Source organism: Vanessa atalanta, chromosome 24 (assembly GCF_905147765.1).
Source record: "Vanessa atalanta chromosome 24, ilVanAtal1.2, whole genome shotgun sequence".
Lineage (NCBI taxonomy): Eukaryota > Metazoa > Arthropoda > Insecta > Lepidoptera > Nymphalidae > Vanessa > Vanessa atalanta.
The window spans coordinates 5,773,348-5,791,577 of record NC_061894.1 but is presented as its reverse complement, the minus strand read 5'-3'; the positions used below and the strand labels follow the sequence as shown (position 1 = coordinate 5,791,577).

Genomic DNA, 18,230 nt, shown 5'->3' with positions numbered 1-18,230 from the left:
AAATATTACGTCTTACTGATAAATGTCGAGCCCATTTTCTTCACTTGGTGTTATGTGTCCTACGGTTGTAAAATTTGTGTTGTCCACTTACTATGAGGTAGCAAATTTACCATTCTAGGCAGACATGTGAACACCCATTGACAAAAAATCAATTAAAAAAAAAGTCGAGTCACATTTTACGCATAATCATCAACGAAAGATGGCAACCCGTTTTGTAACTATATAATCACTGAATATCATTAGATTAGACCGGGGCTTATAGTTCATTGCCAATTTCATTTTACAATTACGAATAGGAGAGGAGACCTGCCTTACCTCTCTTTCTACCGTTCTGGAAAAAACGACATAGTATTACCTCTATAACTCATCACCTACTGAACTACATTTAAAGGTAAAGCTGTACATACTTTAAATATCTTCTCAATCTCAAGTTCAATTCGATTGCTCGATAGAATATGGTACTCAGTTTGTCGCTAGTGGTTTGCCTGATAACTGTTTAGCTGGTCTAATGGCTGTATAGGCTATTCCAACACCAATAGGACAAAAGCCAAATAAACAACATTTGACATCGAATTTACGCGATATCATTGGCCGAGGACTTGAATAATCTATGATATTAACTATGTATTTAAAAAATATTTGCGTTTTGAACGTCGACGAAGCTGTTATCGAAACTTTGGAAGTAACATTTAAGTGGATATAAGTAGTTAGTAGACATATCTATTAATCAAGAACTGTTAGTAATGCACAATATAGATGAGCTATTAGCCAATCACGTACCATAAGCATACCATTTTCGATTGGAATAGAATATAAATTCACTCTACTGTTGTGATTCTAAACGCGGATCGGACGAATACAAAGTATCTAGTCTTTATCTCAATAATCATTAGCTTGCTAAGTTAAGACGACATTATGAGAATGAGAGCAAAGAGGTTTTACACGCTTGAGTATTATATTTTTTCCTTTCTAGTAGGTCGTCTAGTAGTCTTTCTGATCAGCACCGTGGCAAAAAAAAACGATCTGAAGACGATTGTTGAAAACATCAGATATTTTGATCCAATGTAGTTATGAGTTACATGTCTCAAAATATAATGGACAGGCCGAATACAAACCAATCAGACGTAGAAATCCAGATTTCCAGAAAGAACAATAAAACTCCTTCATGTAGACATCTGGCACACAACATCAATCAATATTTAAAAAAAAAACAGTAAAATAAATACATAAAACTTTTATTTTGTGTTAAAATATTGAAAATCATTTATCATTAATTAACAATTGTTTTTGTTCATCGTATTACAATTATCAGTTATACGATTTGTTTATTTTTTAACCTGTAACTGCTAACTGTATAATAATGTCATATTAAAGGACCCACCACGAACAATGGACCGGGTCAATGACCGATATATTGAGTTACATATTTACATATAATATATATGGAAAATTAATAACTTATATATTCCAAATATATTACGGCCTTAAATATCCGATTAGATCAGATATAAATTAATTGTTTTTTAGTATATTTTATAGACTACCGCCACTTTTTGGGGACCGTCGTCGTGCCTTTGTATTGCCATGTGCCATTTTTTTTTAAGAAAATCTAATTTTTTGTAGTCTTTATTCATGTGACACTCTAAAACGAAATGTGAAATAGATTAAACCTGAAACTCAGTTTCAGTTTTGTATTCAGATACATAACCAACTACACACAAATAAATAAAACTCCACGATAATGTTTACATTCCCGAAACTGATATAACTATTTTTTAATTTATATAATACGTTAGCACGTACAATAGCGCAAAAATACAGAAATCAGTACAATTGTTATGATTTTAACCTGTAAGACAAGAATTAAAAATTTCTTAATGCTTCTAGCAATCGATTTAAAATAAAACGGCCTCAATAACTTTGGGAAAATGTAATGCCAAAAGTGCGTAGGTTGAACTTATGGCATTACACAAGCAATTAAAGAATTAATCGAAATAAAAAATAATACCCCAACAACAATGTGAAAAAGGTTTTTATATATCTGTGCAGTAATAATCTAACAAACTTAAAAAATAATTTAGAATGAATACTTTAATAGCACGAGGTACGTAGTTAATTTGGATATTAATCCCAATAAAAAAACAAGAGCCATACATCATACAGCACACCGTGAACGGCGACCGATCATCAGAAAAAAATACTTACCGAAGTTAGCGAGACTTTGTTTTTTATAAATGACTTACATGAGCAATCTTGCTGTGTAAAATTTAAACAAAGTTTACGAGTTATTTTATACTGATATTTTCTTTTTTTTTATTATACGAGCAAATGTAGTATTAACGATAGAATGTCACCTTTGCCCTTTGACATTATCATTGTTAGAAATATAACCTACGTTAAATACTCCGTAATTTTGTATTGTTACTGAATAAACATAGCAAGCTGTATAAAATTACATAATGCTTTCTCTTCTTTTGAATATCAAATCACCAATGGCAGAAAGAGATAAATAGATGTGATGTGATAAAACTATTCACCTGATATACAATAATTGTGGCTAAGGATATTTTTACGTATAATAATGTTTTAAATATAAATTTGAAATTAATTGCTGCAGGCAAACCATATAGTACCACGATATAGGCCCAGAACACAATTGTATATTGAATACATATTAAAACCAAATAGGACTTAAAATGATCTAATATGAAAACACATAATTGGATATATTTACTTGGTGGTAGGGCTTTGTGCAAGCCCGTCTGGGTAGGTACCACCCACTCATCAGATATTCTACCGCCAAATAACAGTACACTGTATTTTTGTGTTCCGGTTAGAAGGGTGAGTGAGCCAGTGTAATCACAGGCACAAGTCCGCCAACCAATGACATAAAAAAAAAAAATATCTGTAGGCTTATATCATCTTCGTATCACATCTAGAAACATTAAAATTTAAATTTTGACCTTTTCACATGTTAGATTTTAAAGGTGCCGGTAGCTCGAAGATGGAATTGTTTTGAAAATAAAACATTTTATATGATTTTGTTTAATTGGTGATCTTTATATAAAACAAGTATGTAAGTAAGTAAATAACACGCGTGTTTAAATCAATCCTTATTTGCTCTGGTATATTTTTGGCCAAATTTACACCAAAATCACTTACTTTCTGACCTAATTAAACAGTTTTATATATATATCATTTGTGCAGATTATAAAAAATATTTTTTATTTGTAAGCTGGTTTACAGTCAAGATATACAAAATACTGCTGATACCTTTACGAGTGGGATTGCCGAGCAAGATCAAATCATGTTATAAAACAAAATTGTACATTATACCAGTCTTCAGAATAAAAAACATTAAATTTATTATCAGAACTTGCAAGTAAAATTAAAGTGAATGAACTGGATGGAATTCTATAGCAGTATCTAAATTGATAGAAAAATATATCCAAAACTATGCGATCAATTTGTTTTTTTTTTATATTGATGGTACTAAGACAGTAATCAACGCACAAGTGCCAGCAAAAACTATACAAAAATAACTCAATTTGATAAACAATATATGAATTAAATGAATACAAACAAAAACAAGCATTCATTTCTATTTATTGGATTTTTGTTAAGTCATTGTGCAACTATATAATCAATTTCATGTCATGGTCATTCAAACATGCAACTAGATGATTCTTGAGATTGATTATTTTCGTAAAATAAAATAATTCAGAATAAGTAAATTTAATTATTAATTTATTGTTGTCAATTTATTATTGTAGGAAAGTGAAAGGCATAGATTAGAGCCAGCGGAGTGCCTTAGGTAGGACATATGTCCAGGTTCTGATGGTGATGAATAACATTTTAAAACCATAAAATTTTGAATCAGTATTGTACAGTACATAACATTATAAATGTCAATGTGTAATGTAATTAAAACTTGAGCCATACTTGAATTTATGGCAATTTAAATTCTAATAATTTTCTTATTTGATTTTTATTGTAGTTGTCATATATCAATCAACAAGCATGGCTATTCCTAACTACTTTTTTTTTTTAGTTAATGAGAGTAAAAGTTTAATATTTTTATTTTGATTTAAAATACATTGGATGTATAATAAATTTTATTGAGCCAATAAGTTATTCTGATTTTAATTAAGGTTTCAGTTTATATAAATTCCTAATTTAGTAATCAATTTCTTAGTTGAATACAATAAATAAACAAATTATAACTTTTTTTTAAGAGGTATTAGGCAAAAGTTTCCTATACAAAGTTCACGATGACGCAAGGCAAAAACTTATGAGGATATGCCTTTGTTTTGCCAGCAGAAATTAATTAAATTAAAAATATTAATTAAAATAAACACAGAAAAGTTAAATGTCTACTCACCAATTATATCGTATAAACTTGCTGTGTAGTTATCAAATAAATTTGAAATAAAAGCCATATTTAACTAATAAAAAATATGCAAAAAATCTGTTTATAAAACCGACACAAATAATAATTCGTTTAATTCACACAACACAATAAAGCAATATATTCTGCAGAGAGATGTATTGAACTATAGCTCGATTTAAAGTTAAACTTATTTTTTTTTATTAATAACAATCACATTGCACTGATTTTACAAGGAAAGGCTAATCCTAAATTCTAAATCGAACGATCGAAATATCAACAACACAATTGACTTTGACGTTTGACATTAACAATAAATAGAAAAAATGTAGTATAAAAAATGTGGTCAATAAATTGAAGGGTACGTGTTTTGTTATTACTAATTAATATTAAAAGAAGGAGAATTATTAAATTAAGGCATTAATTATATATAAATAAAAATTAAAAATACAAATCACTATCGGGTGGAATGGTGACAAGAAAGTGTTCATACAAAACATATTATTTGTTAATAATTCGATCACCAATAAATAAGTTTATTATTCTTTGATATGTAGCGATCAACATACTTTGTAAAATTTAATGGCTAAGATCCCATACTCAAATGAATCATCATCATACATTGAATTTACCTTCTTAAAGAGATGGAAGACCTTAGACCAGCGGTGTGACATGGACATTATATCGCTGTTACTTTGTTTATAAATTCATGGTTTTCTTATAAATTTATTTAAATAAGAAATCAATAAACGATAAATTACTAAGGCAATAGGAATATTAGTTAAATATTTTTATATTATATTAAAGGACAAGTGTCTTCTGTATATTAATAATTACGATACGATTACAATTTTGTACGCCTAACGAATTATTCTAGGTAAACTCACAGACATTAAATATACGAATGTATGTATGATAGAAGTGCTCATTACTACATAATTCCTGTCGTATATCAACATCACACAATTACCACGATTTTTTTTTTGGTGAGATCTTTCATTATAGAAAAAAACTCTCTACAAAACTTTCTAAATCTTACAAGCATCAATGCCAAATTCCGGTGAGTGATGACAGTGACAGACTAACAAACAAGTTGAAAGAATACGTGAGAAATGAAATTATATTCTTTTTTGTAATTCGTTCATTCTTGGCAATAAAATGTTAAAATATAAATTCAACCAAGCATGAAGCAAGATTGGAAACATTTGTGTGTACACACATATTTTTATAAAAAATAAACTATAAAATGTTTTAAAATGTATAATCGACATGTTATTTTTGTTATTCAATTATAATTATGTACTGCCTTGTATTGGAGTTTATTTAAGATTATGAATAAAAAGAACTACAACAACATGCTTTTACGACGTAGATTTTGTAAGCGAGTTATCCTTATGGTAACCGCCTTTGCTATATCGTTTTACGCTTCTGTTCTTTTGTTTGGAGGTCTTAAAGGCCCTCAAGTGATGCAACTCACAGATCTAAACCGTTGCCCAGCTTGTTACGGGGTTACCGTCTGTCCTGAATTATATTCAAATCAAATAACATTAGAACATTCTCAGTGGTCTAACATGTTCAATGCTAAGAATATATTTTATGGATATACAAAATCGAATCGACGTGTAGTATTAAAAAAGCTTGCACACGACTGGGAGATGAGCGAGTTTGATACGAAAATTTGTAAAACATTCAATTTAAAATATAATTGTAAGCCCATTGAACTTCTTAATGTTTCCAAAGTCGATGATAAAGTATTAAAAACTGTGGAGTATAACATAACTTGGCCTGATGCTGAACCAAGAAAAGGACTAGTTTTGTGTCCTTATGCATATAGTCTGTATGAGCTACTACAGCCTATTATAAACAGCAGAAAAGGAAATTATAAATCTGAAATGTTAAATATTTGGACAATACTAAATATCAACCCAGAACCTATTATATTGCAGGTAATTAAAAATTAACCACATTTACTTGTATAATTTAGACTAATGACTAAAAAAAAACAGTAATATTTTTGTCTAAAAATGATTATTTAGTTCAAGATAACAAATGGAAACTTTGATTATTTTACAGGTGATACCCAAATCTAAAGGATGGCCAGTGCCACCCTATGGGGGAGTGTGTGGTAGATTGGAAGTTGTTGGTTATGAAGGTGAACCTCTGTCAACACTCCACAATGTAGCTTGGCACAGGAAATTAAAGTATGCACAGAAAATATTAGAAGCTGCTATGGATTTTACTTTTAAACATGACAGGTACCATCACCGGAAATAACTAACTTTTTTTTATGGTGAAGTGTCTGTCTTATACAGTTGTTGAAAATGTATAATGACCGAGCGTAAACTCAGTATTTAAATTCTCTCAAACTATAGCTTGTAAGCTCAGAGAAAAAGGTTTACTTATACTATTTAAATTTTAAAATAAGAGATAGTAAAAATATTTTTGAAACCAGAACTCAATATATTTTTTTAAACTATACATATATTTGTCTTACTCTTACTCAGTGTTGATATATAGGCACAAGGGACATGAGATCTTAGTTCCCGAGGTTAATGGCACATTGGCACTGAAAGGAATTGTTAACATTTCTTTCAGTACTAATGTCTATATGTGGTGGTGACCACATACCACCAGGTGGCTCATTTGCCTATCAAATATGAAAAAAATAAATGTTATTTGATTCCTATATATATGCAATACCAATTAATTTATTAACGAAAACTTATTTTTCAACAGATTTCGTTTTTATCTAATGGATTGGTCCCTTGATAACATAGTTGCTAATGAAAAGGATGAAATCACATTCATAGATTTAGAAGATTTAGTAGTACTTGATAAACATATATCCCCTAAAAAGGACCTGCCTGATTGGTATAAACGCTATAGCCGAGATATCATGGGTTCCGGATTTACATTTTCAATTGAAAATATGTGCAAACATCATCTCAGTGACCATAACTTGTGGGCCGCTTGTTATATTCTGGCTGGTGATGAAAATCCATTATTGTATCCTATACCCAAGGAGATTAATTCGTCAAGACCTCATTTTGATAGATTATTAAGTGCCTGCCTTAATGGTGATGACAGATTTCGAACGATAAGCAAGCTCCAACATGTTATTGAAGAAATGTTAACAGATAAACAGGTTTTAGGATTTGGTATAAGATGAGAAAATCTTTTAGAGGAGTAAATCAATCTGATTTTTTTTATTTATTTTAAATTATCTGTGATATTAATATTGTATATTATTTAATTTGTCTATGGGTTGTGTTAGTTTTTTTTTAATTTTTATTTATTGTGTTAAATTTTATTGTACTATAGGTAATAGTTTGTAGATTAATGAAATAGTTGTATGAAATTTTATACTACTTAAATTTTAAGCAAGAGTTTACATCTTGCTAGTGTTTTAATTTGCAAATATAATGTAGAAGTATAAGTTGTTTCATTGAATACCGCTTTTATCTTATTTATATATTCCGTTAGAAACAGATTTCATATTTGTTAGAATCTTAGTGGCTTAGTGCCTAGTGTTGTATATCGATAGACAATCGTTTGTCTATCGATAGTTAAGGTGTTAGCGATAGTATCGATAGGCTATCGATAGTATTGACACGTGACAATGCTATGGAATTTTAAATTTTACACTTCTATATTATCGTTACATGGCTTACTAAGTAACTTATCTTGAGAAAGTAATACTATCGAAAAATAACTGGCTATCGATAATACAAAACTAACGATAGTATCGATAGGGTAGGTTAAAAGTAAAGGTTTTTGCAATACTATCGATAGTATTAATAGTATTGCTCACGGAGAGCTATCGATAGTATTGATCAAAACGATACTATCGATATCCTGAATAGTTTTCGAGGTCAACTATTGATAGTTCTGCAACACAGTTAGTGCCTAACATTAAATATTGATGAAATTTATGTTGCAAACCAAACTAACAGATAAATAATTAATATTATAATTTATCTTTTATGAAGTTCAGTAACCTGCACAATATAAATAAATTTATATAAAAATAATTTCTAGATGAACTTAATACTGTTGGTTTTTTCTAGATGAACTTAATTCTTTACTGGAAAAGTAATGCAAAGTTTTGTTCAATATAAAATATATAATTATTCTTACAATATAAACGCCACCAATTAAAATACGGCAATATAATTGACGCTTAAATAATTATTTAAAATACATTATTATATTAAGTAGTAATTGTAATAATTATACCCAGTATATTTTTTTATATTTATATTATTTTTTTAGAAAAAAGAGTTTTTAAGTAAATTTTTTTCATCTTTTTAACTAATTATTTGATTTCTCAACGTTAACATATTTTGATATTTGACAAATGACAATTTGTAAGCGATCAGCTAACTTAAAATTTGTAGAAATTACAAAAACATCGATGTTATTAATAAAGAAATATATCAATGATTGATACCTAACAAGATTGTACAAATATCTGAAAAATGAGCGGTGACGATTCAGACGAAGAAAATGTAATTCGTTACGGTACTCCACTTGAACCGCTTGAAGAAGGTATGGTAACTGTTCAAACAAATTAATATCATTAAGACACTATATATAAATCTTTTAAATAATTATAAAAAGACACCCTATTTCAAATAATCATTAATTATTCTGTAAATTTTACAAATATGATATCGATCAAAATCGCCGCGTTGTCTCTATGAGAAGTGTAAATTAAATTGTCATTTATTACCTAAGCTAGCTTATTAAATTAAAAACTGTGTATTTCTTCCCTAATATACTGGAACGGTAAATAGTCTTATTTCTCAATATGTAAATAAACTTATTCACTCACTGTAATAAGCTCAAATTTCTATTAATAGCATAAAAATTTACCTCTACAACCACCTATGTGTGCCATATACGTGTGTCTGTAATTACACTGGCTCATAGACTTCTATATTAGTCACACCTTATACACACATTAGTGATGTTTGACTTAAGAGTAACGGATGAGCTGCTAAGGGTAAATTATAATGAGATGTAGTACTACCTCCTAAATAAAGAGAGGAACAATTTCATATGAAACTATGTAAATTTAAAGCTGCTACAAAGGATTGTAATGTTATCTGTTACTTCCAATTACTATTCTTTTATATTCTATTATAGTTTTGTGAAATGTCTGAGCAGATTTGATAGTATGTGGTATTGTTAGGAACTTCACATAGCCCCAAAAGATATTTTTTTTACATTCATATTTAGTTATTATGCTTCTGCAGATGAAGTACCTTCGAAGAGGAAGTTTCAACAACAGCAAGATCAGTATGCGGTTGATGAGAATGGCCGCCGAAGGTTTCATGGAGCCTTCACTGGAGGATTTTCTGCAGGATATGGAAATACAGTGGGAACTCCAGAAGGATGGGCACCGAGTAGTTTTAAAAGTTCACGTTTTGAAAAGGCACAGATTTCTGTGAGTAATTTTCAAGTTCAAAATTTATAAAATAAGTTTAAAGTTAATTTTTAATGTAACTATTTATATGGATAGTTTTATACATATTCTAAGCTGTAGAAAATTAGAATATCCCCAAATGATACAAATGTGTATTTTAATAAGTGATAATAATATATTTTTTAAAAATAATTTCAAATTGTTAAAAGGAATCTTATAATTTCGGTCAGTATGTCTGTGTATCACAGTTATTTTGGAGGCTAATTCACTTCTTTTTGGATGGTGTTTGATGATAAGATATTATTTAAGAAGCTCTATACAATGGTAGTGAAATTATATGTCACATGCATACATTTATCAGAGTATGAACACAAATATTCAGTGCGTATAGAATGGAACAATAATAGATATTGTGATCTGAAGCTTCAAGTTATTTTGGAGTTCCCCAGGGAGATATTTTCGATCTTTTTATTTTTCTCATATATATTAATGACATTGCTTATTGTTTAAGTAACAAAATGCATGACAGATTACTTCTAATTATGTATTTAATTTTAAATCTTGACTATAGAAGCATCAGCAAACCTCAGTACCCATAATAGATGCTTAGTTCTTAAGGGGTCTTAATAGATCGGTGAAAAGACAAGGTTCCGCAAGCAGTTAAACAAAAAGTGTGTCAACTGAACAGTAAATGTTCTGATAGGTATCGTTTTTTTAATTATCATATGATCTATTTATTAGGAAGTCAGACTATTTGTTGAAACCTTGACTGTAATGGCTGTAATTTTAAATTCCGCGGATAATCACAATTTGTAAATAACAAGCAGAATAATCTCATTTTATTAAGTTTTGGTAATAAATAACTACAAACATTTTATTAGCTTTGAGTAATCGTTCTTTATTTATGTCTGTTATAGAATCAAAGACCCGAAGACTTCATGGATGATGAAGATCGTTCTGAATATGGAATAGCACCTAGAAATTTACAGACAAAGAGTGAGTTCTCAGGACAAAAGCGACCCCACCAACAGAGATTTCACGATGGACCTATACCTGGTAAGCAAGCTCAAACCTGTAAATTTAAGATAAGATCTTAGAGTAAACTCCACACTTGCTAAAAATTCAGATTGGTGGTTTTTTTTTATGAAATAGCTCGACTAGACAAGTGAGCCATCTAATGGTATGCCGACATCACCGCCCATAGACATTACTGTTTGAAGAAACATGAACTATTAATTACATCGCTAACACGCCATTAACGTTGGGAACTAAGATATACATATCAGATATACTTGTAGGCTGTAACTGGCTCACTCACCATTCAAACCAAAACACGACGGTATTAAGTTTTGCTGTTTGGTGGTAGATTATCCGATTAATGTGGTGGAAAGCCCTACCGCCTAAATTTTAAATAACTTCATTATAAAAAAATATTTTCGAATTACCAGGAGAACCGGTTCTAGAACAATTTATTCGAGCAGTACACGAGACAGCTGCGGTGAAGATGCTTCGCAGGATGGGCTGGAAGGAAGGTCAAGGGATAGGAGACAGACTCACCCGCAGCGACAAGAAACGTGCAGAGAACCAGCACAAGGTGTACGGGTGTTATATGCCTACAGATATCAGACAGGTGAGTATTTTGTTGTTTGTAATAGTGTTGTATTGAGGCTTGAAATGATATTTTACTGGTATATGACATATTAATATATGTGGAATTTAATATTAATTATCTTTAGATTAATTTAATTTAAGTAGAATTGGATTCTAGGACATCATGATGCGAAAAATTTCAAGAAATAGGTGTATTAACGGCTGCCTCACAATATATTTATGATAATATAATGTTTATACAGAAGAATATACAAAAATATTCTACAAAAGCTGATATACATACTATTAATACAAGAAATAACAATAAACTTTTAACCCCTACTTTCCGTTTGCATACGGTACAGAGAACTTTTTGGGGCAATGGTGTATGCATATATAATAAAGTTCCGGAAAATATAATCAATTTCTCATTTACAAAATTTATTAAGACTAAATTGATTAATAAAGCTAATTCATTAAAAGAAAACATTTTAGAAATATTACCGGATTGAGGCACAGTTTTACAGCATTGTAAATCTGTTTATTTGAAAAGAGCAACTATGCAAGTTTCTTGCCGATTCTTCTCGCTGGAGGCGGCATTCCCAAACGGTGCTAGTGTTTAAATATTGACGATTCAAAAACACTTCATTGTGAAGTTGACTAATTATACATATATTCAATTAAATAAATAAACACCTGGTCTTCATTATAATTAATCTTTAATTTCTCTTCCAGGAATCCAAGCAGTCCGAAGAAAGTTCAGACTCGGAATTTGAATACGACACGTTATTTGCGCCGGACGATTATGACCCCTATACAATTCAGCATAAGAACGATCGGTTCGGTCTCGGCTACAAGGGCTTAAGTCGACACTCTGTGCTGGGGAACTTGGTCGGGGAGTACGACGGCGCTGGAAGCTCTAAGAGCCATTTGCTTATGAAGGAGAAAGGCAAAAAGGTACCTTAATATGTGAAAAGTTCAGTATCAGCCAACCCTGTTAAGTTAAGCAATAACTAGCGTCCGGGTGCAAGAAGGGTTCTGGTGACTTTTCTCCAAAAAAAATTTTTAAGAGACTATTTGGTGTGCCTGACTTTTGGTCTCAGACTTGGCCATTATGGGCAATTAGCCCCCTAACGCGTAGCGCCCGGGTTTTCTTAATTATCATATCGGCTAGCTCTGTCTAGGTATGACTAGGCAAAAGTACAGTTCACTATAATAATAGTTTTCAATGTGATTTACGATAACACAATTATAATAAACAGTCATTTTATTATCTGCCTGCAGGTGTCGATCCGCGGGCAGGCGTTCGGCGTGGGCGCGCTGGAGGCCGACGACGAGGACGTGTTCGCGGCGCCCGACATGTCGCACTACGACTTCGAGATAGGGGGCGCCGTCGAGGAGACCGTCAACACGAGGGCGCCGAAAAGCTCCAGTGTGAGTGACTTGTCTCCGATTTTATGCTATTATTAACAAAACATATTTTTTTTCTCCAAGTGTAAGTAGCAGCACCCAACATATTTGTTGTATTTTTCACCCGAATCGAAGCATCGGAAGGTTGTGTTCATCTAAACTAATATCATAAGAAGGTAAAATTGTGTGTTTGTAAGTAGAGGGTAATCTCCATAATAATTGTTCAAATTAATTTTTTTTTCGTAGTTAAAACCTATATCCTGATCGGTGTAGGCTATAAATTATATTTATATCATAACATTTTCTCTATTAGCTATTATAATTAATTTAATTTTTATATATTAACAGGTTCTGGAGGGCTTCGTGAAGGCAACTAAACCTCCAGCCGCAGTGGCGAGCTACCCCCCACCGGCGCTCCCGAGAGACTACACCCCCGCGCCCGCCGGCGTGCGGCGCTCCCGGTTCGAGCCCACCGCGGAGCCGCAGAGGGATCAAGGTGAGTGGCTACCGGCTGTAGCACAAGATGCTCGCCATGTATGCTCTTGGGAATGGCAGCTAAACCGACGATAACTTATTTTATAGGACATTATTAGTGTATGCATACTACTCACAATATATTTAACCAAAACAAATGTTGAATACAACATTTTCCATCAGCCATGTAGGCACATTCAAATAAAAAAATCTCTTTCAAAGTTATTATTATAAACATTACTGTTACACGATTATATCGCTGTTTCGACTTCTTATTTTCTAAACTAATTTGTGAACATTGAAATACTGGCTATCCCTTTTTATCCGCACAAAAAGAAAGGGAGACAGCTCTTAATTCTATTCATTCAGTCATGAAAACTGGTGAATCTTATCCAACGATGTATTGACTCCTACCACCATATTACTATACAATTTCAGGACTGGGACGCCACGATCTCACGTCGGAAGCTCGAGGCGCTCTACTCGGTGAAGTACCAATCCCAAAGACAGAGGAACTCGAAGCTACCACACAACCCCAAAACACAGAAGTGACCAAACTCCTCGGAAAGACAATCAATTTCGTAACAGAGAATACACAAAAAGATAAAGATATAGATTTCATATCTATAAAAGATAGCGGAAAAGATATAAACGTTTTTAAACCGTTTATAAGCGATCCGAAAAAACAAGCTCGATACGAGCGTTACTTGCAAGGTGGAGATAGTACAGTAGAAAGAGACGGGGCTACTGAAGAGGGAGATAGATTGAGTGATTGGGAGAGGAACAGAGAAATGATGGAGTTTGAACAAGCTGCTAAGCTGTATAGGCCTCTGTCCGGAGTCATGGGAGATAGGTGAGACCATATATAAAGGAATATTATTTATGCAATATAGTAGTTTCGTACTTATTCATTGATAGTCAAAGCTAATACAATCACTTTAGAAAAGAATGTACCTGAAATTTAGAAGTACAAAAATCTAAGGGGGTGATTTTTGAAAAAAATTGTCTTTAAAGAATAGTTGCAAATTAATGAAAGAATTAATAATGTTTCTATTTACCCCCCTTTTAAGTTTATCACTTGTGTTAGGAGTCGGGACGACAATGGGTCATCTAGGCTAGACAATATCGCTAGGCTGCCCGTAAGCCCGCTATTGACGCTTTATTGTATCAACTGTATTTTGTTAATTGTTTACTAGCCTGTATCCATGTGTTAATTATTGGTTGGTTTCTACACCATTGATTATATGAGCCGAGATGGCCCAGTGGTTAGAACGCGTGCATCTTAACCGATGATTTCGGGTTCAAACCCAGGCAGGCACCACTGAAATTTCATGTGCTTAATTTGTGTTTATAATTCATCTCGTGCTCGGCGGTGAAGGAAAACATCGTGAGGAAACCTGCATGTGTCTAATTTCAACGAAATTCAGCCACATGTGTATTCCGCCAACCCGCATTGGAGCAGCGTGGTGGAATATGCTCCAAACCTTCTCCTCAAAGGGAGAGGAGGCCTTTATCCCAACAGTGGGACATTTACGGGCTGCTTATGTATGTTATGTTCTACACCAACGGTTCTTAACCTCTTTGGCTGGTGACCCAAAATGTAAATATATTTTAAGGCTGCGACCCTGACTTTTTATTTATGTTCCAGTGATATTAAAATAATAGGGGTATATTATTTAGTGCAAATAGAAATTAAACGCGTCATAATAAGACAAGAATGACATAGATTACGGTGTTCACCATGTCTTTTCAAAATTTCTGCGACCCATCCCAATACCACCCGCGACCCGGGTCGCGGCCTGAGATTAAGAAACGGACAAAGGAGTCACATCAAAATCGAGGAATTCATTAATTCCAAGATTAGATTACTATATATAATAAATCTTGCGTGGTGGTTGGGCTTTATGCAATCGCCTTTGGGATGTGTCCAATACGATAACCTAACAGAAATATAAATGATGGGTTAAAAGTACTCGTAACAGATATTGTTAACTTGGATATTTTTTTTTATAAATTTGTAGTTATTAACTATTAATATTTAAAACTATTAATGTAATTAAAAATCGCGCCTGAGAGGGGCAGGTTTTAGGTACTGTATTAATTTCTGTCCTTCTGGTAATGTGTTTAGAAAACCTTATGTTCATTAGTTTAGTAGTCAAACGTGAAAGCGTAATATATCTTAACTCCCTAGGTTGGTTGCGCATTGACCATATAAGGAATAAATTTCTTTTCAATATCTATGGGCGGTGGAGACCTAGTCAAACGTGAAAGCGTAATATAATATCTTAACTCCCTAAATTAACCAACCGGTTAACCAACCGGTTGCGCATTGACCATGTAAGGAATATATTTCTTTTCAATATCTATGGGCTGTGGAGACCACTTACCATCAGGTGACCAATTTAATCGACAACCTTAAAAAACATTTAATTTTAAATTTTCTTAGGTTTACCCATGCATCTGAGCCAGACGACGGTGCCCTGAACCCCCTAAGTGCTGTGGCTAAGAGCTCAATTAATTACGGATTAGCAACACCAGAGCAAATCGAAGCAGCTAAAATCGGTGCTTACGGAGTTATAACGAGAAAGGAAGTCAAATGGCGACCGGAGCCGATTGTCTGCAAGAGGTTCAACGTACCCGAGCTAGGAGCGAGGTACTTAGCCGGTTCTTAACTTACAAATAATTAAATGTACTAAACTGAACATCAAATGAATCATGCATTCAGTTTATAAGTAAATTTATATTTGTTGCTGCATTAATACTATTCCCTAATTTACCTAAATGTTTTTTTTTGGAAGGGTATTTATCGCTAAAATTCAGTCATATTAAGCACCAAAGAATGTTTGTTTACAAATTTAAATCTAAATTTGTTTTGCTTTATAATATCTACTTACATAATAATGTACAATAACTGTTTCTGTTCACAGAACGGAACCTAAGAAGGACGAAAAACCCAAAGTATCCTATTCTATATTCTCGTACTTAGAATCATCAGTTCACGACAAAGAGAGCTTTACGAAAGAACAAAGTAAATTTAGTGGATCGAAATCATTAAACGTTGATCATGAAAAGAAACCTAAGAATAATAAACCTATCGATATTAACCCAGTTAGACAGTTAGCACACGTCAGCAAGCCTACAGAACCGATAGAAGCTAACACTGGCCCTAATAAAAGAATGACAGTCGCAGAGTTGTTCATGAAGGAGTCGGAAAAGGACTTACAAATTAAGAATAAAGAAAGCGAAGCCGTCCAAACAATAGAAAAATTTGACAAAATGGATCTTTATAAATCAATATTCCTGAGTGACAGCGAAAACGAAGAAACCAATGAAGAGAACACGAGCACAGATTATAAAGAATTCATTGAGAAACCGAAGAATGTCGAAAGGAATACCTCACCACCGAGAGGCATTTTCGCGAACATTGATTTCGATGAATTAAATTCATGGAAGAGACATTCTGAAGATAAAAATCCTAAAACGAATGAGAAAACTGATGAGAATAATGTCAGCGAATCAAAAACTAAAACAAATGACAACACAAGTGAAAAAATAGATAACAATGACGACAAGAAGGAAACGAAAGATGCGAATAGTTCTGTTGAAACAGAAGAAGCTGTATATGGTCCGAAAATTCCAGAAAAATTACTAAAAAGATTAGAATTACCAGAAACCAATTTTAAACCGATGTTTCGAACAAAGGATGAGAGAGAACGTGACGAGTCGTCTAGTTCCGACTCCTGGGTCGAAGCGAAGGTTAAGCCGAAAAAGGAAAAGAAGAAGAAAAGTAAAAAGCATAAGTCCAAAAAGAAGTCTAAGCATAAGAAGAAAGAAAGATAAATAATATATAAAATAAATATTGTTTAATAAACATGGTTTTCATTACAAGCGTTGATATTTTTATTTCACCGTCCAATATCTTAGACTCGGAATTTTTCAATCGTTTACTCTTGGTCATGTTAATATTTTAAGTGACGAACGTTGCCCAGTTCTGTCCTAAATTTAAAAGAATTATTTTAAGAAATTTAATCTTAGCTCAAATGATGAGTTTAATTGAAAACGAATTCAATAAAATATCTTTTACCAAAATAATCTAATACTTTTCTTAGACTGAACCCCTACCAGCATCTACATAAGTCGAAATAAATTATATGAACGTAAAAAATATAACCGTAATTGTAAATATCTTAACTTTGTTTTTGAAAATATTCCAAGTTATTTAAAAAAGTTTGTCACACTCGATCATTGCATATAAAAATACAATTTTAAAGAATATAATGATAATTATTTGGGATGTTAAAAGTTCAGAAACAGGCAAAATTAAATTTGGTGCAGGCAAGTATATCTTCGACCGTCAGGGCGTCACGGTAGCATGCGTAAGCGATCCCGTGGCGCCCGCCGAAAGACGGAGAGGGTACCGCTGGTTTTTTAGTAGGTAAACCCGGCGTACCTGGGCGCACTCGGCGTCCAGGGCTCCGGGGAGTCCTACCCAACCCCCCCCCCAACTTTCCATCACGAGGGGAAAGCGTGTAACGCGTTTTTCCAGCGAGAAAAAAAGGCAAGTATATCTTAATATAAAAGGGAAAATTAAAAGTAATAATTATATGACTTAGATATCGTCAACTAGGGTTGCGTTCCCAAGAATTTGGTAGAATTTTCCTTTGAAAATATGACTTCCTACGAAGTATTAAACACTTCTAAATTATTCAATTTTAAAGAGACCTGCAAATTATGGGATTTATCACGTAAAATGAACAACGTAAGTGTCAAATTATCTTCTTATTTAGCTGTCATGTTTAATAAATGTGTAGATATTCGTACTTTTCCAGATGTATTAAAATTAATTCCGGTGGTAAAAAATTACCCAAACAACTATTGCCAGTATCAAGAAAAAATCATGCTTAATCAATTATTATATATTATTTCAATTCGAACAGACTG

The 18,230-nt window shown here is 32.5% G+C and overlaps 3 protein-coding genes across 3 annotated transcripts in view; 2 read left to right on the top strand and 1 right to left on the bottom strand.

Annotated features, from left to right (window-relative positions):
• LOC125073376 (transmembrane protein 68) overlaps positions 1-4,631 on the bottom strand; it is a 32,120-nt gene extending 27,489 nt beyond the window's left edge. The window contains exon 1 of the mRNA XM_047684183.1: positions 4,382-4,631. Within this exon, the coding sequence (XP_047540139.1) occupies positions 4,382-4,439 (58 nt within the window). The 5' untranslated portion in view covers positions 4,440-4,631. The remainder of the gene's footprint in view (positions 1-4,381) is intronic.
• An 849-nt stretch (positions 4,632-5,480) lies between these two features.
• LOC125073375 (divergent protein kinase domain 2A) lies at positions 5,481-7,790 on the top strand. The gene is made up of 3 exons (XM_047684181.1): positions 5,481-6,333; positions 6,461-6,642; positions 7,124-7,790. The coding sequence occupies exons 1-3, from the start codon at positions 5,719-5,721 to the stop codon at positions 7,554-7,556; spliced, it is 1,230 nt and encodes a 409-aa protein (XP_047540137.1). The 5' UTR covers positions 5,481-5,718; the 3' UTR covers positions 7,557-7,790.
• A 962-nt stretch (positions 7,791-8,752) lies between these two features.
• On the top strand, positions 8,753-17,129 carry LOC125073298 (G patch domain-containing protein 1 homolog). The gene is made up of 10 exons (XM_047684067.1): positions 8,753-8,935; positions 9,646-9,836; positions 10,733-10,871; positions 11,264-11,445; positions 12,141-12,362; positions 12,690-12,839; positions 13,164-13,311; positions 13,728-14,142; positions 15,736-15,942; positions 16,217-17,129. The coding sequence occupies exons 1-10, from the start codon at positions 8,866-8,868 to the stop codon at positions 17,127-17,129; spliced, it is 2,637 nt and encodes an 878-aa protein (XP_047540023.1). The 5' UTR covers positions 8,753-8,865.
• Positions 17,130-18,230: the final 1,101 nt, after the last annotated feature.